This window comes from Hypoxylon fragiforme (assembly GCF_022984875.1).
Source record: "Hypoxylon fragiforme strain CBS 206.31 chromosome Unknown GGS25scaffold_1, whole genome shotgun sequence".
Lineage (NCBI taxonomy): Eukaryota > Fungi > Ascomycota > Sordariomycetes > Xylariales > Hypoxylaceae > Hypoxylon > Hypoxylon fragiforme.
The window spans coordinates 3,699,258-3,720,781 of record NW_026054756.1 but is presented as its reverse complement, the minus strand read 5'-3'; the positions used below and the strand labels follow the sequence as shown (position 1 = coordinate 3,720,781).

Here is a 21,524-nt window from a genome sequence, read left to right as displayed (position 1 = left end):
AATATCCATGGGTATGTAACTAGGTACAGTAGCTTGACCGCCCGCCAACGGCCATAATCGGCTTCCCCAGATTTCGGATAGCTACGGCCTAATGTGGGGGAATGAACTCTTGTTAGAAGTCGTCACTCCAGTTTATCGCCCTCTAAGAAGGGCAGGAGAGTTCAGGTAAGTGCATACCTTGGTACTGGGTGAGTATGGTAAGCCACGGGTCAGAAAGTTAGAAAGTCAATCACTCTCTCCTCTCTTCCTTTCTCTCTTTCTCTCTTTCTTACTAACCTTGCTTCATTCATCTGACTCCCTCGTTAAATTAATTTTTACTGCCTTTTTCTTTTTTGAATAGCTAACATCAATGATGTACTTCTACTGCTAGGTATATAGCTACTTGGTCCAATCTATCCGATCTGTTCAATAGATTATACATACATATACCCCTAATTATTATACAATGTTATTCCAGCGTGGTTCTCGAGCAATATGGCGCCAATGGCGTCTCTCCCGGAACTTTAATTATGTCGCCGAGTCTCAGGTTCGCGCCGCTCTAATCAGAGGCTTTCATTCGACGAGGAACTTCCAGACAGTAAAGCCCGTTTTGCTTGCTGACATTGGCGAAGGTCATGACCAATTACCTTCCTAACCGATATCTTTGGTCTCGTATCTAACTCTTCTATAGGTATCGTGGAGTGCGAAGTCATACAATGGTTCGTCGAGCCCGGTGCCCGAGTCGAGGAGTTCTCGCGCTTATGCGAGGTCCAGAGCGACAAAGCCTCCGTCGAGATAACGAGTCGGTTCTCTGGCGTCGTAAAAAAGTTATATTATGAGGCCGGCGAGATGGCAAAAGTGGGCAAGCCCTTCGTAGACATAGACATACAAGGTAGCGCAAGTCAGCAGGACTTAGATGCTCTCACCGCCCCTGAGCCGGCTACGGAAGGGACCTCTGAGTCATCGACTAAAGAGTCCTCTAGTAACCCCCCACGAACTCAAGGCTCTACCGATAAATCAACCAATTCTCTGGTATCTGAAGAGCCAAGGCCCCAGTCAATTCCTATAAAGGGCAAATATGCATCGTTGGCGACCCCTGCAGTTCGCCACTTATCTAAAGAATTCAAAGTCGACATAACGGAAATTCAGGGGACAGGGAAGGATGGAAGGGTTCTAAAGGAAGATATCTACAAGTTTGTAGAGAGGAGAGACACACCCAGCCAGCCGACTCAGCACACAAGCCCCTCTCCCTTGACACCACCATTAGACTCGGATAAACAGGTCGAAACAGTCACCCAACTGACAAATACGCAACACCAAATGTTCAAAACCATGACTCGATCCTTAAGTATACCACACTTCCTCTACGCAGATGAAATCGATTTCTCCCAATTATACGAGTTACGTCAACGGCTAAATAAGGTGGTCTCACAATGGAAGGGAGAGGGGTTAGCAGGGGAAGTATCGAAATTGTCATATCTACCTTTTATTGTCAAGGCAGTTTCCATGGCACTATATCAATATCCTATACTTAACGCGCGCGTCGAAGTGGATCCCGGGACTTCGAAGCCTACACTTGTTCACCGCAACCTGCACAATATCGGTGTGGCTATGGACACACCCTCAGGTTTGCTAGTGCCTGTAATCAAGAACGTGGGTGCCAAAAGTGTGCTTGCAATAGCGGCAGACCTATCGCGTCTGCAGTTGCAAGCTGCAGCTGGTAAGCTATCACCCCAGGATCTGACCGGTGGGACGATCACCGTGTCTAACATAGGCAATATTGGGGGGACCTACGTCTCTCCGGTGATTGTCGAGAGAGAGGTTTCCATCCTAGGGATTGGTCGCATGCGCAAAGTGCCAGCGTTTGATGCCCAGGACCAGGTAATTAAGAAATATGTTTGCAACTTCAGCTGGAGTGCCGATCACCGGGTCGTGGACGGCGCGACGATGGCGCGGGCCGCTGAGGTGGTGCGTAAGATCGTGGAGGATCCAGAAGTGATGGTTCTGCATCTGCGGTAGATAGTCCTATCCACTATGCCCGCCCTTCCCTTCTTGATGCCCAAGTTGAGAGACAGTCACCGATGTAACTAGGGTCGGGTGAACCGGCGGGGGAACCGAGACGCCACTTGCGTAACCCTCGCCGGTATCTTACATACGGAGGATTCGGGCTAGAGATGATATGTCATATTTATATGCTAGGGTGATCGGTACCATGCCCATTTCCTGTGTCTACCTACATATTTTAGTATATGTAGGTAGTCACAAGGCTAACCGAACGACGTAGCACAACATTACATAGTATAGCGATGATAATATAGAAAGCATTACTAGATTAGGATGTTAGGTATCATCGGCAGAGAAAATTCTATGGAGCTTCGAACACCCCTTGTTTCTTGGACAGCCTCATTTCACCTTCTTGCGTCCTGCACCCATCATGCATATAAGCAGTGACGAACCTAACCTAGGTATGTAGGTTACATACCTACTGGATACCTGACCTAGGTAGACAATCCATGATATAACATATTATATGTGCATATCTCTATACATACATACATACCTGGTTCTTGGTATATTCATGTTATACCCGTCTTACCCGTCGTTAGATACCTACCTACTCATGGCCATTCGTCTGTCCACGTCCCAGAAGAGGAAAAGATGAGAGAGGGCCTATAGAAGTCTATACCGGACTCTGCTCCCGTCAAATGAAAAGTCACGACGTTCGTTCCTCGTCAGCGTGTAAGTGCCTATCAATGTGTAGATATATATATACATACCTAGTACGTAGACCCCTGGTAGGCGCTGTACTGTATGTGTATGTAGGTACAATACAGTACAGTACAGTAGTTAGATGTAGATAAGCGAAAAGTCCCGATGAACGCCAAATCTTTAACCAGGTAGTTTAGTTAGGCTAGGTAGGTAGGCTAGGCTAAGCTAGCTGTCGTCGTTGTTCGGTTTTTTTTTTTCGGTTTTTTTTGCTGGCTTTTTCCTTATGGATGCATGGGGCTGGATGTGGAAAAGTTGGGTGGCGAACTGTTGATCACCAGGGCAGTTATTTTGTTTGTACGGTGTAGTTATGCATTGGGTTTTTTTCTTCTCTTCTCTCTTCTTGGTGATGTCCCCTTGTTATGTCCGGTTTTTTGCTTATGGTTTTGTATTGTTATCCTTCTCCTCCTTCTTCCTATGGTGTAGTAGAAGTATGTATTGTTTCCTTTTCTAGATCATGTATGTAGGTAGATAGGTAGGTGTATATGCAGGTTGAAGTAATATAGATCGAATTAGGTAAAAGACAAGGAAAGGGATGGCTGACTTGGATGCCCAGATAGGTATGTACGCTTATTACATATATGCACAATACCTACCTAGGTATGTATACAGGTAAAGTTATCCATCCATGTACAATACAGATATATGTATGTATGATAGCATGTATGTAGGTATCTATCTATGTATATGTATGTATGTATATGCACCTACTTCAATGCTGTACCCTTATATAGATCAGTAGTGCCTGTCTACGTAGATCAATGGATGCTGCCCTGCCCTGCCCTGTCCCCTAGCATCGTATCTGACGAATCTTTGGGAATCGCCCGTCGTAAGGATGATCCTATCGTCCCACTGTGGACCCGGAGAAGGGTTCGCTGGTAGGCTGCTTCAGTCAGCAAGGCGTTGGTCCTCCCCCCCATAGACCAACCACACACTTACATACCTACATATGTATAAGTCTTTTTTTAAGGACATAATTCTAGACTGGGCCAGGGCTAACCGCTGCTCAGGACAACAAGAACAACAAACAACTAAGACGCCACCACCGAGATGCAGAGACAACTCAGGCCGTGAGACAACAATCTCTGAGCGAGCGAGCCCGGTTACTAACTTGATCTTCGTCCTGGGGTAAAAAAGCTTGGCACTCTTAGATCTCATGGGAGGATTAAGAAGAAGGATTAGTCACCAATGAGGATTTTGCTTTTTTTGCCTTTTTGCTTGCTTTTCACTTCCCTCGATCCATTCACCCCCCCTAAGCACAGCTTGCTTGTCCTTGGCGGCCCTACATCCCATTTACCAGGTTGCTCATTGGGTGATAGGACAACTTCTCTCTAATTGTTTCTATGATCCAATACTAGCGTGAATAACAACCCCAAAAACTCCTATAATGGCAGCTCATGCTACCTGTGTGATGTAATGTACTGTATACTGGAAAAGTAGTTGGATCACCCCCCCCCTGTGCCTTTCTCATTGCGCCAAACTGAATAACGTAACCAACTCCTGAATTCACATGGATGAGAAAGAAACATCGCTAATTCCATTCATGTACCTCGTCCCTGGATGATTGCATCCGTCGTTCCATGTTCATATCACGTCATGCCTAATCCTGCCCTACCAAACCCTAGGTTACCAGCTTCGGTCAGCTTGATGTAGTCTCGTCAACCTTCTGGAGAACCTTGTCCAAGGTTTCTCTCAGAATATCGTCCATCGACCTGCTCACATCGATACTGATCACATCGGTTTCTTCGGCTGTCGGCGGCTCCAAAATGGAGAACTGGCTATGAACCATGTTGGCACCCATATAATGTCCCTGTCTTGCCCCAACTCGCTCGAGTAGAACAGATTCTGGGGCATGGAGATAAATGAAGTGGAGAACGACATCGTGTGAGTAGTAAGGAGCCACTCGAATAACATCGCGATATTTGCGCTTAAGAGCTGAGCAAGTGAGTACCACTCCTTCGGCGCCAGATGCTAGTTGTCGCAAAGACTCCTCTCGTAAGGCTGTAAGCCAGTCCCACCGATCAATGTCTGTCAGTGGTATGCCATTGGCCATTTTCTCAACGTTTGCTTTTGTGTGAAACTAAAAAAAAAATTGCAAAAGTTAATAAGTTGTGTAGGTGTAGGTACGTCTGGGCGAAGTTTGAGTTCAGGGGCATACCTCATCGCCCTCGATATAAGGTAAGTTGAGAGATTTTGACAAGTGCTGAGCAACAGTAGTCTTGCCACAACCGGCGGGACCAGTGACTAGCCAAATGTGGTGGTGTCTGGGCGCAGTTTTACCGTTGGTTTTGGCGATAGTGTTGTTCGAAGTTACCGGTGTCATAGTAGCGTTAATCGGCTTCGGGTTTGGGTTCATGTTAGTCATTGTCGTGGCAGTCATGCCAGCCGAGGACGCATGCTTCCCATTCACCGAAATTGGATTATCGTAGGTTAACATGTTTGAGGAGTTCTCTTCTTCCTTTTCCTGGATATCCGGAGAGAATTGGTGGTCTGTAATTCGGTTGGCGACAAGACAGGAGTAAGTCAACCACTAGGTATGGTGATAGTTGACCCAGGGGTACAATATAGGAGCAACGCAACGCAACGTTAAGACTTGTGGCGAGGAGTTTTGTATTTATTCTTCTTCCCTTTTTCGGTAAAAAACAGTATCTTTTTAGAAAACAGCGAAGTTGGCGACAAATATTTCGAAAGACAGAAAAGATCAAGCAAAATACAGGAAGTCGGTGGTAATTAAAGCAGCGCAATACAGTAGAACTAGGGCAGATAGCAGTGGATCCGGAGAACCGCTGGCGAAGCATGGACTTTATAAGTGGATTGACTTTGACGACCTTGGACCTTGGTAGCAGAGCAGGCTTTTGTTACTATGTATGTATGTATGTATGTACGTATGTACGTATGTACGTATGTATGTACGGTGTGTATATGTACATAGCTATGTAAAATGACGATTCAAGTACATACCTTACTAGGTACATATATGTATAGAATAAATCTAATAAAGTGACACAGTGCCGAAGCCCGGTGGCCGTTGACATGGTGAAGGGGAAAAAAAAAAATTCAGCCAAGTTCCAGTACCTGAGATTTCCGTGACTGGGGGACCATGTATTAGTTTTGGGGCTAGACGCTAAAAGAAGCTCAAGAGAACGTCAAAGAAGGTAATTCCTGATGGCTTTTAACCAATCATACACTTGCATTATCACCTCCTTGGGACTCCAGACTTGCTCGACGTCAGGGAGGGAGGAGAAAGGGGGGGGGGAGGGGTGCGGGTAAAAGCCAAGAGGATAGTTAAACGATCTAGGCTGGGGATACTTTTCAGATAATTTCTCCATCAAAAATAAAATAATAAAACAAATAGTCGGAGTGGAGTTTGGGGGTGAGGAGGGGTGAAAGGAAGTCGTCAGCGCAAAAAACCGATAAATAGGGCCGAGTTGGGTGTATGTAGGGAGTTGTTGCAAGGCAAAACCAACAAGTGACGGCACCCACTAGACCGAGAAGCCTTGCTCGCGGTCGAGGTTGTTGAGGATCTGCGAAAAGTGTCGCGTGGATGGGACATGAACAAGATGGCCTACATGGACTACATGGACTACATGCATAGGTATGAGCTCGCAGATTGTGGACGCTTTTCCAGCATCAAGGATTTAGAAAAAGGCATTGGCGTCCCCGAGCTTACCCAACCCACGGTTGCAGACGAGGCATGGCTTGCTTTGATTCAACTTCACCAGCCCACCGGTTCAATAGACAAGAGAACAGGAGTTGTAAAGGATCCGATCCATGGATGAACACTACACTTCAATGTTGCTACCAACCAATGTATAATGCCGAAAAGGTGAAGTGGCAAGACTTAAGAGAAGGTATTGTATGTATTGTATGTATTGTATGTATAGTACGTATATGTAGCTTTAAAGACATCCATGATATTAATGTTTGGACGAATGTGATGAAAGTGTTCATTCAAAAAACCAAACAGGCTGAACTTGGAGGAGGCAACTTTAACAAAATGTACAATACCGCATGCATGCATGCACGCACTACGTACTAGGTACATACATATTAATATACCTACATGGTAGTCATGTACTTATTAGTGAGTTAGTACATAATACATATTGATGTCCATTGTCAACTGGTATGTAAGTATTTTTGGGGTTCGGGGTTTAGGGGAAAGGGTTGACGACACACCGACACCGACAACCGGCGATGCCTGGATTAGCCACTAAGAATATTTATCCCCCGTTTGATTTTCTTTTCTTTTTTTTCCTTTATCCTTTTTTAATGTGTCCCATGTTTTCCTCATGTAACCCCCTTGCCTGGTTAAACCATGAATATTCAATGTTAATAGTATTTTAGTATTTAATGTGTACTGGGTCACTCAGTACGTACTTCTCGGTACGCATTTTCAAATATGTGCCTATCCGGGTTCTCAAGTAGGTACACTATTTTTCCTCCATTCATATTCCTTCCGGCTATGTTCATGCTTTTCTTTTTTCTTTTCTCTTTTCTCTTCTCCCTTTTCTGCTAGTACCTATTAATTGCCCCCTTTATTCCTTCATTCCCAGCTTTTCCTCTAATTACTACTATTAATGTATGTAGTTTCGTTCATACCTCCAAGGCTACATATATTTACTGTACATATCCAGTGTATACATATACATGCTAGTAGTATACAGTACTAGGTCTTAATTAGTATTACCTACAGTTGGGGTACCAACCCGAAACTAAAGCAGATTAAGTGGATTTTTAGCGTACAAGCGTTCGATAGAATCGATACAGGCACTGCCAGGCAGGCCCTTGAAGGTATATCATTAGCGTGGGGGTGGGCAGTGTACTACTTATCCCACTATTTCGCATTAGCCCGATGGAAATTTCATCGAACAAAGCATCGAAGCCTGAGCTAGCCAACACCAAGTACTTCCTAATTTGAGGGCAACGAGTCTGGGGGAAAACGTGGCTCGGGCAGGAGAAACATGTCTGAGTCACGAGGTGATCTCTTCCGAGTTAGACCTCTAGTCAAGCTCCTCGAGCTTCTCAAGATCGCAAAGTGTGATACCTACATACCTTAGCTATGTAAGTCGGACAACAGGGCAACAAGCGCAACAAGCGAGCCTTCCGAACATGATGAACTATGACGAAATTCTCGAATACTACAGGACAACATCAACCCAAATCACCAACCAGTAGAGTAGACCTCAACTCAAGTGCGATTCTTTGTCGTTCAAGTCCGAGATAATTTGAACTACGAAAACTTGTATCCTATCAGGACCCTGGGCTCGTCAACGCAACATCAAGTAGGGCCATGAATCTACCATCTCATTGGTTGGATCTTTGGCACCACTATATTTGGGACTGTTGCAGAGCAGACCTCTGATCCCAGAACATCCAGGAAAGATTTGGGAAAGTGAATGCCTTTACTTCGCAATCTATTACTTTCCTGCCAGGACTTTCAACACAGACCTCAAGAATACCTACCATGAATGAACACCTACCTACCAGGTCCTACCTACCTACCTACACATACGTGTTAGGTATGAGTCTTTTCTTGGTGTAACAATGGCTAATCATTTATAGACGACAAGTATTACCTTTTGAGGTATCAAAGGTCGGGTTACGTGCCTACGAAATAGGTACTAGGCAGGTATCTGGAGAGGAGCTACCCGTATGTGGTAAGCCTTTTTGAGTACCAGTTGACCTAGGTCCTACCTACGTCGTAGGTATCTAGGCATTGTCCGTACCTACATGACGGGGTAGTATTCCATATCCCTAAATTGAAAATTTCTTCCGTACCGGCACTGGCGATTGTTAGGCCTTCGTATTGCTATTTGCATATTAAATCCAGCTATCTCCCCTCTATCCGTTTCGGCTGCTAGTTCCGGCAAATCCACTCTGGCGCCGCCCTATGTTCAAAGCATCCACAGCCATTAAGAAGAGCAAACTGTCGGTGTTGGTGGGCCCCGGGGAAGACGGCCAGCGCGGCCAGAGCTGAATACCGCCCTTCACCGCTCAATGGCACACATCTCACCAATCACGCGGTAGCATAAGTCGCTGTGGTTCAACGGCTTGGATCGATATATCAAGGTGAAAACACCAGGTAATGCCAAGTCCAAAATTCTGCACGATCCTTTATACAGAGCGTTTATAACCTGCAGGTGACAAACCAGTCTCCCCGACTACCTAATTCAGATGGCAATATCAAATTCAAAACTCTATAGTACAAGCATCAGCAATCTACCTGGGTTAGTACTTACATATGTAGTAGTTAGCTACAAGTACGAAGTACAGTATAGTTAACTATTAACTATATCTCATCGGGTCGGTTAACGATGTGGATATTTGCTACTGTCAATTTCATAGTTTTTTCCTCTTGGAGATTAATTGCTAACTAGCGGCGTAAAACGGGAATGGTCTGAGACGTCAAGGGAAAAAGCTGCCATATTCAAGTCAGTGATAAATACAATAGGTAAAAATTTCCGAAGTTAAGAATACTAGGTATGCATAAGGTCATGGGGCCCGTTCTACACGATTGGAAGACATGCTGGTGTAACATGATCAAGCCTTGCCTGCATATACAGCGGCTGGCGGATATGGTTCGGACTAATGCCGTGTCACTACCTATAAGTAGGTCAATTATATGTACCTTACTACTGTACTCGATACTAATACTACTACATGTAGGTATCAATGTATCATACTAGGTTACATACTCGTACCCATGTCTCAAGTTCTCCCAACTACATAGTACAAGGTAATGACTCTTTCGTCACCACACGCGACCTCATACTACGAATTACCTACCGAGTATGTACTTGAGCTAACTGGGAGCAGGTAAGAATTGTGATTGCCAATACTTTTCCCCATAGACATTGCGGAATCACCACTCCTCTAAGTTGTTTGAATACCGAGCGAACTTGTATCACAATATTAGCATCCTATTCTTCATGCAAACATGTATTAAACTCGTGGTACTCGTGGTGAGCGACTCGTCATGTATCGGTGAAACCAAAGCTTCTCCCTCCCCAAAACAAGAAAATAAGGGTATGGAATAAGTGTATGGCTTCTCAAGTGTAGCGTGTCAAGTAAGACATGTGTACCTAGACAGGCATGTTCAGATCTATCCAAGACAGCTTGGCTGCTTGCCGATGCGTACAAACCTTGGATCGTGATACACGCTTGTTTATCCATTACACTTCCATGTAAGTTATTATACTAAGAAAAGTTCTTTCTTCCTCATCTTCAGTTTTTCCCACCTCTGATTATATCATGGTTGGTTTTCAGGCTGAGATTCGAACAGTACACATGTATCTGTCATATCACGGTGGGAACTTCAACGTTAAACTTAATCATCCATTGGAAAGTTGTGGCGTTGAACCTTAAAGTTGATTATGGATGCGGGTGCGGGGGATACGTATTTACATAAGCGGGCTCAGCCACTTTCCATGCAGCTTGCCATGTGAGTTGCCAAAAAGAGGGAAAAAATTAAGTCTTTTCATGGAGAGCAAACCGTTCGAATCTGGAAAGACCAATGAATTAACGTTATAGAGTAGGTACCAAAGTTACTAGGTTAGGTAGATTATGGGCCTGAAGTTGCATATTCGTGTCTCCTCCTCATTCCACAGATGCCCTCACTTCTCCCTTTGACACGAAGTCTTTCTTCGATTTTCAGAACATCACGACTTCAGACTCATAGATTCTCTTTGAAGCCCTACAATTCAAAACTCCTAGGCAATTCACTTTATCAAGTTAGCATTCGTTCATTCGCTTCCAAAATGGACACCCAGGAGCTCAAACAGTATCTTGCCGATGCACCCCCTACTGTCGTGAGGCTTGAAATAGAGAAGCATTTTGATGCATTGAACGCTCAACAGAAGAAATATGCTCACTTCATTAGCAGGTATGCATATGTCGCCAGCCTAGAGTGTGTAAATCTTTACAAATATTTGAAAACTGACAGTCCTCCACAGGGCATGCTTCGAGGGTAGTAGGATCGTGGCGAGGCAAATCTCGCCCGAATCTGAGCCAATAGTATGTTGACCATTGCTTCGATTTCCTGTTTCTATTTTTAACTAGATACAGTACGACTTCATCCTAGCTCTTCATAAGAGTGGCAGCGGTGATTGGAAAGCTCTGCAGGCCAAGGCAGGGATATCAGATGAGGATCTGGATCACTTCTTGCAGTATGCCGCCCAATTCTTAGGGAATGGCGGAAATTACAAAAGCTTTGGAGACGCCAAATTTATCCCGCGGTGTCCCGAATCTGCCTTTTCCGCACTCGCGGGAACGTCACCGGAGGCTCAGACTTTTTACGATGCCACGTCCGGCGCCATCTTCTCCACTGACAATCCTAGCCTACTACACCTTGGCTATCCAGAGCAAGGCCATATGACCACTTATTACCCAAACTCCCCTGATATCACCAAGGTTGAGATTGATGCTGTATCTAAGTGGATGGAGGGGAAGGGACTCCTTCCAGAGAATACTCGTCTCGTCAAGAACAAGGATGGTTCCTTTGAAATCTGGATCGCTTCCGCAAATCGCACCATTCCTACCCAAGGCGGCGATATCGGGAAGGAGACTACGTTCAAAATTGATAGTGGCATATTGGCAGGGAAGACTATTACATTAGTATATGGGGATTACTCCAAAGAGATGGCTGCTATAACAGCAAGTATCAAGAGGGCAGCAGAAAATGCCGACACCGAAGTCCAGAAGAATATGCACAATGCCTATGCAAGATCCTTTGAGAATGGATCAATACAGGATTTCAAAGAGAGCCAGAGATTCTGGATTCGCGACAAGGGACCGATGGTCGAATGCAACATTGGATTCATCGAGACATACCGAGATCCTGCTGGTATTCGAGGTGAGTGGGAGGGGTTTGCCGCCGTTGTCAACCTGGAACGAACAAAAGCATTTGCAGGCCTTGTAGAGGCGCAGCCTTCCCTTGTCCCATGCTTGCCATGGGGCAAAGACTTCGAGAAGGACAAGACCTTCTCGCCAGATTTTACATCCCTTGAAGTGATGACATTTGCCGGTTCAGGTATACCTATTGGTATTAATATCCCGAACTATGATGACATTAGACAGCGTGAGGGTTTCAAGAATGTGTCACTAGGAAATGTTATGAACGCAAAGGCGCCAAACGAGAAGATTCCATTTATCGCCGAAAAGGACCTTGATGTTTTAAGGCGTTACCGCGATGATGCCCTGGAAATCCAGGTTGGTCTCCACGAGCTCACAGGTCACGGGTGCGGTAAACTGCTGCAAGAGACCGAACCAAATGTATACAATTTCGACAAGGCGAACCCACCCATTTCCCCTTTGACCGGAAAGCCTATTACGACCTGGTACAAGTCAGGTGAGACCTGGGGCTCGGTCTTTGGAAGCTGGGCTGGCGCGTATGAAGAGTGCCGCGCCGAGCTTGTGGCTATGTCCCTTAGCTGTGAATTCGCTGCGTTGAAAATCTTCGGATTTGGTGATGGATCGGTCGACATGGACGGCGAAGCTGGAGATGTTCTTTATGCTTCTTACCTCTCCATGGCTCGAGCTGGTATTACGTCACTAGAAATGTGGGATCCTAAGAGTCGGAAATGGGGCCAGCCTCACTCGCAAGCACGGTTCTCCATTCTCCAATGCTTCATAAATGCAGAAGATGATTTCTGCAAACTGGACTATCAAAAGGACGACTTGTCTGACTTGACCGTCAAGCTGGATCGCTCCAAGATCCTGACAGCAGGCCGGAAAGCCGTGGATGACTACCTCCTGAAAATCCACATTCACAAGTCGACGGCTGACGCCGAGGGGGGAATCAAGCTCTTTGGAGACATGACGAACGTCGATGACTTTTGGGGGAAGAAGGTCAGAGACGTGGTTTTGCAAAATAAGCAGCCCCGAAAAGTGTTCGTGCAAGCCAATACTTTCATCGATGAGGCGACCGGCGAGGTCACGCTGAAGCACTACGATGCTACCCCTGAGGGCATGATCCAGAGCTGGGTCGACCGAAACGTCTGACTGGGACGCCATGGCGCCCCAATGACGAAGAAGAATAAGAGCCTTTTATGAATGTGCGTTATACATAGATACATGTTAAGCGACTGGTATCTTACATACCTAACCTAAGGGTATTCGACCTACATAGTAGATAGTCAAGCTCTGCTGCAAAAGAGATAAATAGAGGAAGAGAAGAAAAAGAAAGTAGACGTCTACAAGAGTTAGATGTACATACTTACATACCTACCTATGAACATACAAGTTGAACTAAGTAAATTAATGCTTTGCTGTCTTATGCTCGTGCCAAGTGCATATTTTAGATACCTTAGCTAGGCTGATGAATGCAAGTAGGTATGAGTGCATCGTGGAAATGATAGGTAGTAGATAGGTGGTATGTGGGTATCAAGTTTGAATTCGGGTCGCCTCACTGCAGCATGTCACAGTGCCAGTACTACGTCAAAAGATCATATTCACACACACACACAAGTGCCATGCCACACGCACAAAGGTAGGTTTAGGTAATTTTTGCCTTTATAGTCGTTTATTGACTAGAACCTCGATTACAGACGCCAGAATTCATGTGACCGATGCCTCAACGTCCAGATGCAATTGGCAAATCCAGCCCAGTTCCGCGATCCGCCGTCCGCAAAGTCATTGAGTGTTTTTCTCTAAAGCAACCTTCCCCCATTGAGACCCCCAAGTACATTTACCACTGCATCTCGTGGGGCTTGTCGCCCTTTCGGAGGCTGAAGGAGCTGGCCAGGTAGCTGGGAAGAAGTTCTACCTTCTTGATGTTGGCAATCAGAGCCTTGTCGATGGTCTTCTGGTCCGCTGCTCGGTTGGTGCTGATCTCCTTCTTCTGTAGTTGCATGTATTAGTTTTCTGTGCGCTTCTCGATACGATTTCGTATTTCCTATCATACCTGTGGCTTCTCGCCCTGCTTGAAGAATGCCTCCTCGTTGGCCTTGTCCTTGGCCTTGTCTCGGATGAAGTACTGAGCTTGTGCGACCTCGTTGACCTTGCTCTCATCTATGCCAGCAAGATCTACCTGGTAGGAAGTGGCAATGACGTATCGCGAGTTGACTCGTCGTAGAGGGACACCGTTGATCTTGAAAGGACCAGTGACGAGAAGGACACCCTGGTCGAGGTTTTTTAGGAGGACAACTCGCTTGCCTCGGAAGCGGCCAGCGAGGAGGATGAGAACGGTACCGGGCTGTAGAGACTTTCGCGGGGCCCAGGGACGGAGAGCCTTGCGGACCTGTGAGGAGAGTAAATGATTAGCGAACAAGCTCCAAGTATGATGTAGGGAAGCATAGTCAGCATTGCGACTCGTCCAGGAAATGCATCCTTGTCTGCTGCCAAAGTTTCGAGAATTTGAAGAATGAATATAAGACAAGACTGCGATGGCCCCAAATCCAAAATAGTTTTCGGTATGGCCACAGCAATTTTGTAATTTTTTTTTTCTTTCAATTGAACTTCTCACACAGATTCCTTGTCGGGCAGTCGATATGGTTGAGAGGGATGCAAGGTGCAGAAATATATTATGCATCATGATCGATTCAACTTACAGTCTTGGGCTTGGGCTCATCCTCAGCGGGATACCATTTCTGGGCCTTTTGGGAATGGTGAGGGACCTCCCGGGTCGACTTTCCGAACGTCTTCTGGGTCGTCGGCTGCGACATTGTGAAGTTGTCGGAAGGGTATGTGGTGGTTGTAGGAAATTGGCAGGTTCCTCGTTGTTGTTGAATTGATGCGAGGTCAGAAATTCCACTTTGCGCGAAAAGATTCAATTCAGTTGTGGGCTTAGGCGAAGCCCTGAGTGCCACCGTTCTAAATCAAATCTAAACTAAGTGGGGTCTTTTTAGTTCTTTTTAGTTGCAATCGATAAGGTTTTGTGGCTGATGAGATATGTAAGTTGGAAAGCCACAACATTGCATCATGTCAGGTAGTTAGATGGTAGTTACATAACCTAGTAGTTACTTATGTAATTAAATGTACCTACTACCTACATATACCTAGTAGTAGGTACTATGTAGTGCATCTCTATTGACGAAGCTCTTTGCAGCCTTGTGAACGAACTCCAGCTTCTCGACAAACCACCATTTCATCTCATTCCTATCCCGATAGCCTTGCAATTCTACGACAAAATCTTTCTATCCAATTCCTCCCTCATCAGTACAGACGAAACAATTACCCATCATGTCTATAACGCCTACCATAACGTTCAAGGCGGGCATATGCGACGTTGATGTATGCAATCACCAGCTACCTACTTAGTCCATAGTGTTCCTCGATCGAACTCAAATGCTAACAGCTACATAGACCTCATCGAGGCCTTACAAAATTCAGGCTTCGCCGCGACCGGGATATATATATCTCTATTCCGAAGATGGTGGGTGTTTGACTACTGCTTTGCGCCCAAAATAAATATAGCTGCTAACACGCCTATTTAAGATCTCTTCCACTTCTGCTGGCGAGAACGCAGTGCCTCCCTTGACCGGCCCGAGCTAGATCTCGTTATGGTACCAACCGATGGCCACTTTGTACCATACGACCCTAAAACCCAACCCAACGAAGCCACTAAACCGAACGGCCGCGTCTTCGTTCTAAAGTTCCTTTCCTCATCCCAGCGCTACCTGTTCTACCTACAATCGAAGCCCCAAGGCCGAAATGGTGACCCGCGCTGGTTCAGCCCTCGTGATTTGCGGATTGGTCAAATCGTCGACAAGCTCCTACAGGGCGAGGAGGTCGACGTCGCTCGCGAACTAGCGTCCATCAACAACAATGACAACGATGACCGACGTGGAGATGATGATGACGATGATGAGCCTATGGAAGATGTCGAAGGCCGTGGAGATTTCAGCGAGCCCCGTGGAGGTAGCGGAGGCGCAGGCGCGGGTGCCACTGGAGGGGATGTCCGAGAAGAGGGCGAGGGTGCGCGAGAGGGAGGTGCCGACGGTGCTAGAGCGTAGGTTATTCCTTATTCTTCATTCATGGCGTTTTGGAAGAGGGCATGGGAATCAGAACGTTTCATGCATTCAACAAGAATAAAAAGAAGTATCAGACAACGCGTTCAGAAATGTTTAGCCAGTCATTTTCCATGTACTACTACTAGAGATGAGTCCTCAGTTAAAAATTGATGCATCTCTGTCACATTCGCTTGAATCTATTCGACTGAGGTCACGTGCTAATGTGATATCAGTGCTGCCTCTGGAACCAACGATGCTGCCACAGCAGTGAGGAATTTCCTAGACTCGCTAAGAGGAAATGCGACGAGTCAAGGGAACCAAGGGGAGGGCAAGCTCTATCCACTTCTTTCGGATCTCCTCACACCCCCGGTCACAGTACCCATGGCCCGGCTAGCCACGGAGGAACAAGTGGATAATCTGCTCAACTTCTTGCCCCCTTCCATCCTGGTGCTTTCCCAGCAAGCCGACCTGGGTAACAGCGACACTGCAGCTGAGCCTACTGCCGCCGCCATACAAGCTGCCAAGGAAGCGATGAGTCTGGGTCAGAAGAAGGCCCTGCTGGAGAAGGTGTTGCGCAGTCCCCAGTTCCACCAGAGTCTAGCGAGCCTGACGATGGCTATTCGAGATGGCGGCTTGCCTACCATTGCTGACGCGCTATCTATTGACGTGGAGAACGGCGGATACTTGAGGGGCAGCCAAATGCCTCTGGGTGGCGGGGATGCCGTGGAAGCCTTCGTCGAGGGGGTTAAGAAGAGCGTGCAAAGAGGTAGTAGATGAACTGGGCTTGGCTATGGAGGTGTCTGCACGCGCTTGATTAGTGGATATGTGCTACGAGTGCAGGTATTTGAAGCTGTTCATCCCTGTTCTGTTTTAGGACTCCCTCCTTTAGCATAACGACGACAGTCACGCGGGCTTTGTAGTAGAGAGATAGGATATGGGTAAGCTGATAAGTTTCAGTGTTAGAAAGGCCACTTGGAGAGGCCTTACGTGGTATCTTCATCGATGACTACCTCTAGTGAACTCTATTCTCTACGATTCCTGTAAGTAGTATTGTGCCTCGGCCTCGTTCTACTGTGACTTATTGCTATCTAGTTAGTACCAGATGAACCCCTCGCTCCACCAGTGACAAAAACCATGTCTTGGACTTAAAGACTTACATAACCTGATTTTGTTATTTCCTTCTGCCTTTCCCACTCACTGGAAATAATTATACATATAGGTATTTTACAACCCTCGAATCAAAGAAGCGATCACTAAAATATGTTGGGAACGTTTTTTTTTTTTCATCTGCAAGTGCTCATATTTATTAAACCGTAAATTAATCGAGAGAAAGTCAAGAACGGAACCGCTATGCCTCCAAACAAAGTTTTTACCCCCTTTCTCCATATCCCCCTTTCCCATGCTAACTCATTAATAACCAACCAAATCCTTCCTTTTTTTTTGTGGCATTTTCTAGGAATTGACTTTCTTGCTCTCCTCTTTTCTTCTTCCTCTTCTCTAGTTCACTCATTGGTTTGTCTCCATCACTCACTCCTAGCAAGGTCGGAAACCTGATAGAAACTGGGCGAGTAGGATAGACGTCGAGAGAGACGAAAAGAAGAAAAAAAAAAAAAAGGAAAGAAAGAAAAGAGATATCAGAAGTCCCTAATTCGACCAAGGCATCTTCCGCCTCCAGATCGCCTCCTCCTCCGCAACCCTCGCCAGCCTCGCCTCCTCCAGTATCTCCTCCTCGCTCTTCACCCGCAACGGCGTCTCGCACCCCCTGAGCCCGATGAACCTCCCGATGCGCCGCCGCTTCTCCTCCAGCGGCATCCCCGACGCCCACGGCACCGGGCACGGGTAGTGGAACGTCCAGCGGCACGGCGTCCGCTGGTGGTAGAAGTGCGCGAGCGCCTCGAGCTCCGCGTCCGTCAGCAGCCAGAAGTTTAAGAGCGTCCCCGGGAAGGACGGGTGGATTTCTCCCGTCGTTAGTTGGACGAGGGGCGCGAGGGGCAAGGCCATTTGCCGTAGTTTTTCGCGGAAGGCGGAGTTTTGCGCGGCGCGACGGGGGCCGAGCATGCTGGGCTGGGGGGGCTCTTGGGGGGGCTGTTGTTGTTGTTGTTGGTTGTGGGTTTGGTTCTCCATTTTTTTTTTTTTTTTTTTGGTTTTGGGAATGGGTGGATGAGTTTTGGCTGAAGGGGATGATTTGTGAGATGGACGATGAGATTTTGACCGTTGAGCGGGCGATATGACCGATATGACGATGTTGTTGTAAGTCCTGCTTCGTACGTGCACGGGTGGACGTTGATGGGAACGGCCAAGTCTGAGTTCTTGTATCGCTGGAGCGGTCTGTTCGGATAGGCGTTCGAAAATCTTTGTGATCTCTATGAGAGATAATGGGGAGGTGAAGATACCAATGGACTAATAAGACTTCAACAATGAGAAATGTAATAATAATATCAATAAAAGAATGAAAGGTACCTAGGTAGGTAATGAGTCTTTTCTTGCTCTGATCTTGTTAAGATTCTTCTTTTTTGGCAAGTAAAAAATTTAATCAAATAAAATCGGCTTTTCGACAATGGTATGTCAAAGCCGCCAGCAGCTAATTAAGTGAATGGCAAAACTTATATGTAATGTGACTGTAGGAGAGAAACGAGCACTTGGGGAATCTATAATAAACTACGCTGCTGCTGGGCTGAAGACGTCGGAGACGACCCGCCCATTCGAGGTGCGGCTGGGTTTCTTCTTGTACCTACGAGGATTGCTATGGTCTTCTTTGTTGCGTGCTCGACGTTTCTGAAAAGCGTCACTCCGGTCGGCTGGTTCTTTGTTCGGTAGCGCTTGTCATGAACTGAAATGCTGCTTTGTTTGGCATGTCGAGGTCTTTGATGTACATGAACACTACCCAAAGACATATTAATAGCTTTGCTTTGCACAATGCACAGGCCCTCCACAGACTAATTCATGAGTAAGTTATTTCATTTCATCCCTTCAGAGTAGTCAGTGTATCACAATGACTTCCCCCCTGAGCACAGTTAAACAAACGTGTCACTATTTTGTTGAGTCTTCTTCGGCGACTATAGTTTGTGTGTCCCTTTTTTCCTTCCTCAAAGGCCTTTCCAGGCAAGCTTGGCAATGTGATCTGCCTTTTTCCTACTTTGCTTCACAAAGCCCATCGCCCTCATTTCGGCTAGCCCGCGATAGAACAAGACCAATGCAGTCCGTTCATCTAGCCCCTCTTCATTTTCATCGCCCACAATTGCATTGTAAGCAGACCATAGATCAGCAACGTTGACTAGGGAACCAGTGTCGAGATACAGTTGATATAGGATGGCAGTGACTGGTAGAGTCGGAGCAATGCCTGTCTCACAGCAGGAACAGTTCAGGTAGTCATGCGGCCGTGACAATGCTCTCTCGACCACTCCCCTTGGCCGTGGGATGAAAACATCCTTATAAGGAGCCTTTGAATCGAAAAACCACAGTTCATAGAAGCACTGTTCTTTCACGCTGTCGCATTCAAGTACCTCACTTAAGTGATCTACTAGGCTGTCCATCATATCTGTATAAGCCTTGTCTTCCTGTGTAAGAGTCGCCGTATCTTGACTGAGCTGAACTTTCTGAGCAATAACGGTGGCTCTCAACACTTTTGTTTGCTTGCTATATTTGCTTCGGAGACTATTACCCTTTTCTTCGGCGTCTGCTTGTAGAACTTCAATTTCTTCCAATAAGTTGGTAAATAATGAAACTGACTTCTTAGCTTCATCAACCCATGGATCTAACCCAAGCTCCACGTCACCGTTCTTGATGGCATCTAACGTTCGTACTAGGAATGACTTGGTGTCATCAGGCTGCATCCGCTTTATCGATTCTGTAAAGTTGGCAATCTGGTCGGGTCCGATTCCGTGCGATATAGCATCAAGATACAATTCAGTAAAATTGATAGATGGAATTTCGCTAGTGAGGAAGAATTTCAGTTTTCGCAATATAATTGATGACCACCGGCGGGAGCCCTGGAGACAAGCTCGTAAATGGGTTTTCAGACGTTCATCGTCGTCCAGAAGCGATTTGGCCTGCTCCACTTCACCATTCTCGACAATGGTTTCAATATATCGACGGAAAGATGGTAGAAATCGGACTGCCTCAAAGTGGCACTCGTCAAATATTTCATTCTTTGCGTCGTCGGATAAGAAGACGGTCAAAGGATTCGCAAAGAAATGGCACATATAAGCGTACTATAATTATTAGCAACGCATACTTGTCCTGGAGACCCAATGCAGCTTACTTTCATAGAACTGACGAAAACAGGGATACTCGATACTTGATCCCGTTGGCGTTCTAGTAGACTGGATACAAGAGACGAGCCTAGTCGTAACGGGACATCCGAGTGTGCAATGGCCGTCTTAAATATCCTCTCGATAATTGATGTGGATTGCTCGACATCGAACTGTTCGCCATAGAGACATTGACAGGTAGATTTTAAAAGACGTGCTTGAAATAGCTCTACCGAGGTGGCAACTCCAAAAAGTAGGGAGAATGAGATCCGATCAAGCCAGGAGCTAATAGCCAAGTCAGAGAAGAAGCTCAGCAGAGAGATGCGAGCATACTGACCTGAAAAGTGAGATTAGATCTGACAGCAGACCGCTCTCGAAAGCTTCACTGTCTTGGAACGCGACAACAACATGGCGATGGGGGGTCGATTTAAGATGGGCATATAGAGCTTCTAGGTCGTAGTTCAGATATTTGCGACCCTATTATCTTTAGTTACAAGTAAGTTTATGGTTGATATCGGCACTTTAACTTACGTCTTTTCCTGTGGCTAATTCCATCTCGTTTTCAGCATCTGTTTCCCTCGCCGTGACATCATGTATGATTTTCTTGAGGACGGCTTTCAAATTAGATGCATCGCCTGATCTCAACCGCACCACCTTTGCGTCTAGCTGGAGCTGGAGAGTCTCCGACAACTGCTCAAACAAGAGGTCCTGGGAGGCCAAGTTTGGACCGGTGATAATGAAGGCAGAGGGAATTTTGCCGGTGGAAGTGTGGTCTGCCGTGGCCTGCAAGAATGAGGTCACTTCGTCTAATGTAGACTGATTTGCCTTTCGAAGTATTTGCTACACATAGATCCCGTAAGTCATCATCATACACATCATATATCGTATATAGGTTTGGATATATAATATAATACGGCACCAATAACTCACTTGAATCCTCTTGTCGATTTGATACCAAGACGTCTCAAATAATTGCTGACGGAGGCGAACACAGCGTTCATCTTCGGAGCCGTCGAAAAGGGGTTGAAAAGTTAAGGAAGCATCTGAATCTTGGGTTTCTGTCTGGCCCCGTCTCTTAGACACTTTTCTTCGTTTAGAAGGCCGACTTGCACCATCAAGATCTGCTAAAGGATCGAAAATATAGGCGGCCTAGGGGTCATTAATACAAGTTCTAATTGTTTTATTTGCATATATTATTAGGGTAGGTAGAATTTAGTACCTGATGTTGTTTCTCTTCATATATATCTCCTGGTAATTCATTGGCCGCCATGATGAGATGAGATGAGATGAGATGAGATTCTTGGTCATGTAGTATTTATTCATGAATACTATAAAGTTAGATGAGAGATGTTGAATTTCAATGTTGATACGCGTCTAGAACACATGCATTTATTAACGGACTTGACCGTGAATTAAAATGTACTAACTAGGTACAGGTTACTCAGAAAGACAGGGGTTCCAGTTACCTAACCTGGCCCTTTTATCCCTGCATCCATGCACCCCTGCAGCTGCCAGCTGGTGGGGTATCGGTACCGGAACGTGCTAAAGCTTGCTGGTCTGAGCCTGTTCAACGGTGATA

The 21,524-nt window shown here is 46.1% G+C and overlaps 7 protein-coding genes across 7 annotated transcripts; 3 read left to right on the top strand and 4 right to left on the bottom strand.

Moving 5' to 3' along the window:
- Positions 1–445: 445 nt before the first annotated feature.
- On the top strand, positions 446–2,333 carry GGS25DRAFT_527644 (2-oxoacid dehydrogenases acyltransferase-domain-containing protein; the record flags this gene model as incomplete). Its single annotated transcript, XM_049265108.1, has 2 exons — positions 446–611; positions 671–2,333. The coding sequence occupies 2 exons, from the start codon at positions 446–448 to the stop codon at positions 1,996–1,998; spliced, it is 1,494 nt and encodes a 497-aa protein (XP_049121900.1). The 3' UTR covers positions 1,999–2,333.
- Positions 2,334–4,143: 1,810 nt separating this feature from the next.
- GGS25DRAFT_56243 (carbohydrate kinase) lies at positions 4,144–5,470 on the bottom strand. The gene is made up of 2 exons (XM_049265862.1): positions 4,904–5,470; positions 4,144–4,825 (listed from the first exon to the last, which is right to left on the bottom strand). The coding sequence occupies exons 1-2, from the start codon at positions 5,180–5,182 to the stop codon at positions 4,385–4,387; spliced, it is 720 nt and encodes a 239-aa protein (XP_049121899.1). The 5' UTR covers positions 5,183–5,470; the 3' UTR covers positions 4,144–4,384.
- Positions 5,471–10,505: 5,035 nt separating this feature from the next.
- Positions 10,506–12,747, top strand: GGS25DRAFT_517410 (putative dipeptidylpeptidase III; the record flags this gene model as incomplete). The annotated part of the gene is made up of 3 exons (XM_049263386.1): positions 10,506–10,630; positions 10,701–10,761; positions 10,813–12,747. 3 exons carry the CDS (start codon positions 10,506–10,508, stop codon positions 12,745–12,747), a joined length of 2,121 nt encoding a protein of 706 aa, XP_049121898.1.
- Positions 12,748–13,239: 492 nt separating this feature from the next.
- On the bottom strand, positions 13,240–14,544 carry GGS25DRAFT_472285 (ribosomal protein L6e-domain-containing protein). Its single transcript, XM_049259421.1, has 3 exons — positions 14,295–14,544; positions 13,649–13,984; positions 13,240–13,585 (listed from the first exon to the last, which is right to left on the bottom strand). The coding sequence occupies exons 1-3, from the start codon at positions 14,406–14,408 to the stop codon at positions 13,433–13,435; spliced, it is 603 nt and encodes a 200-aa protein (XP_049121897.1). The 5' UTR covers positions 14,409–14,544; the 3' UTR covers positions 13,240–13,432.
- A 140-nt stretch (positions 14,545–14,684) lies between these two features.
- On the top strand, positions 14,685–16,831 carry GGS25DRAFT_56110 (proteasome complex subunit Rpn13 ubiquitin receptor-domain-containing protein). The gene is made up of 6 exons (XM_049265861.1): positions 14,685–14,976; positions 15,049–15,118; positions 15,181–15,694; positions 15,929–16,535; positions 16,653–16,735; positions 16,792–16,831. The coding sequence occupies exons 1-4, from the start codon at positions 14,926–14,928 to the stop codon at positions 16,470–16,472; spliced, it is 1,179 nt and encodes a 392-aa protein (XP_049121896.1). The 5' UTR covers positions 14,685–14,925; the 3' UTR covers positions 16,473–16,535; positions 16,653–16,735; positions 16,792–16,831.
- Positions 16,832–17,339: 508 nt separating this feature from the next.
- GGS25DRAFT_517407 (uncharacterized protein) lies at positions 17,340–17,819 on the bottom strand (the record flags this gene model as incomplete). The annotated part of the gene is made up of 1 exon (XM_049263385.1): positions 17,340–17,819. The coding sequence occupies one exon, from the start codon at positions 17,817–17,819 to the stop codon at positions 17,340–17,342; it is 480 nt and encodes a 159-aa protein (XP_049121895.1).
- A 560-nt stretch (positions 17,820–18,379) lies between these two features.
- GGS25DRAFT_472268 (origin recognition complex subunit 3 N-terminus-domain-containing protein) lies at positions 18,380–21,331 on the bottom strand. Its single transcript, XM_049259420.1, has 6 exons — positions 21,165–21,331; positions 20,876–21,094; positions 20,477–20,785; positions 20,283–20,422; positions 19,957–20,230; positions 18,380–19,906 (listed from the first exon to the last, which is right to left on the bottom strand). Exons 1-6 carry the CDS (start codon positions 21,213–21,215, stop codon positions 18,782–18,784), a joined length of 2,118 nt encoding a protein of 705 aa, XP_049121894.1. The 5' UTR covers positions 21,216–21,331; the 3' UTR covers positions 18,380–18,781.
- Between the last annotated feature and the right edge of the window lie 193 nt (positions 21,332–21,524).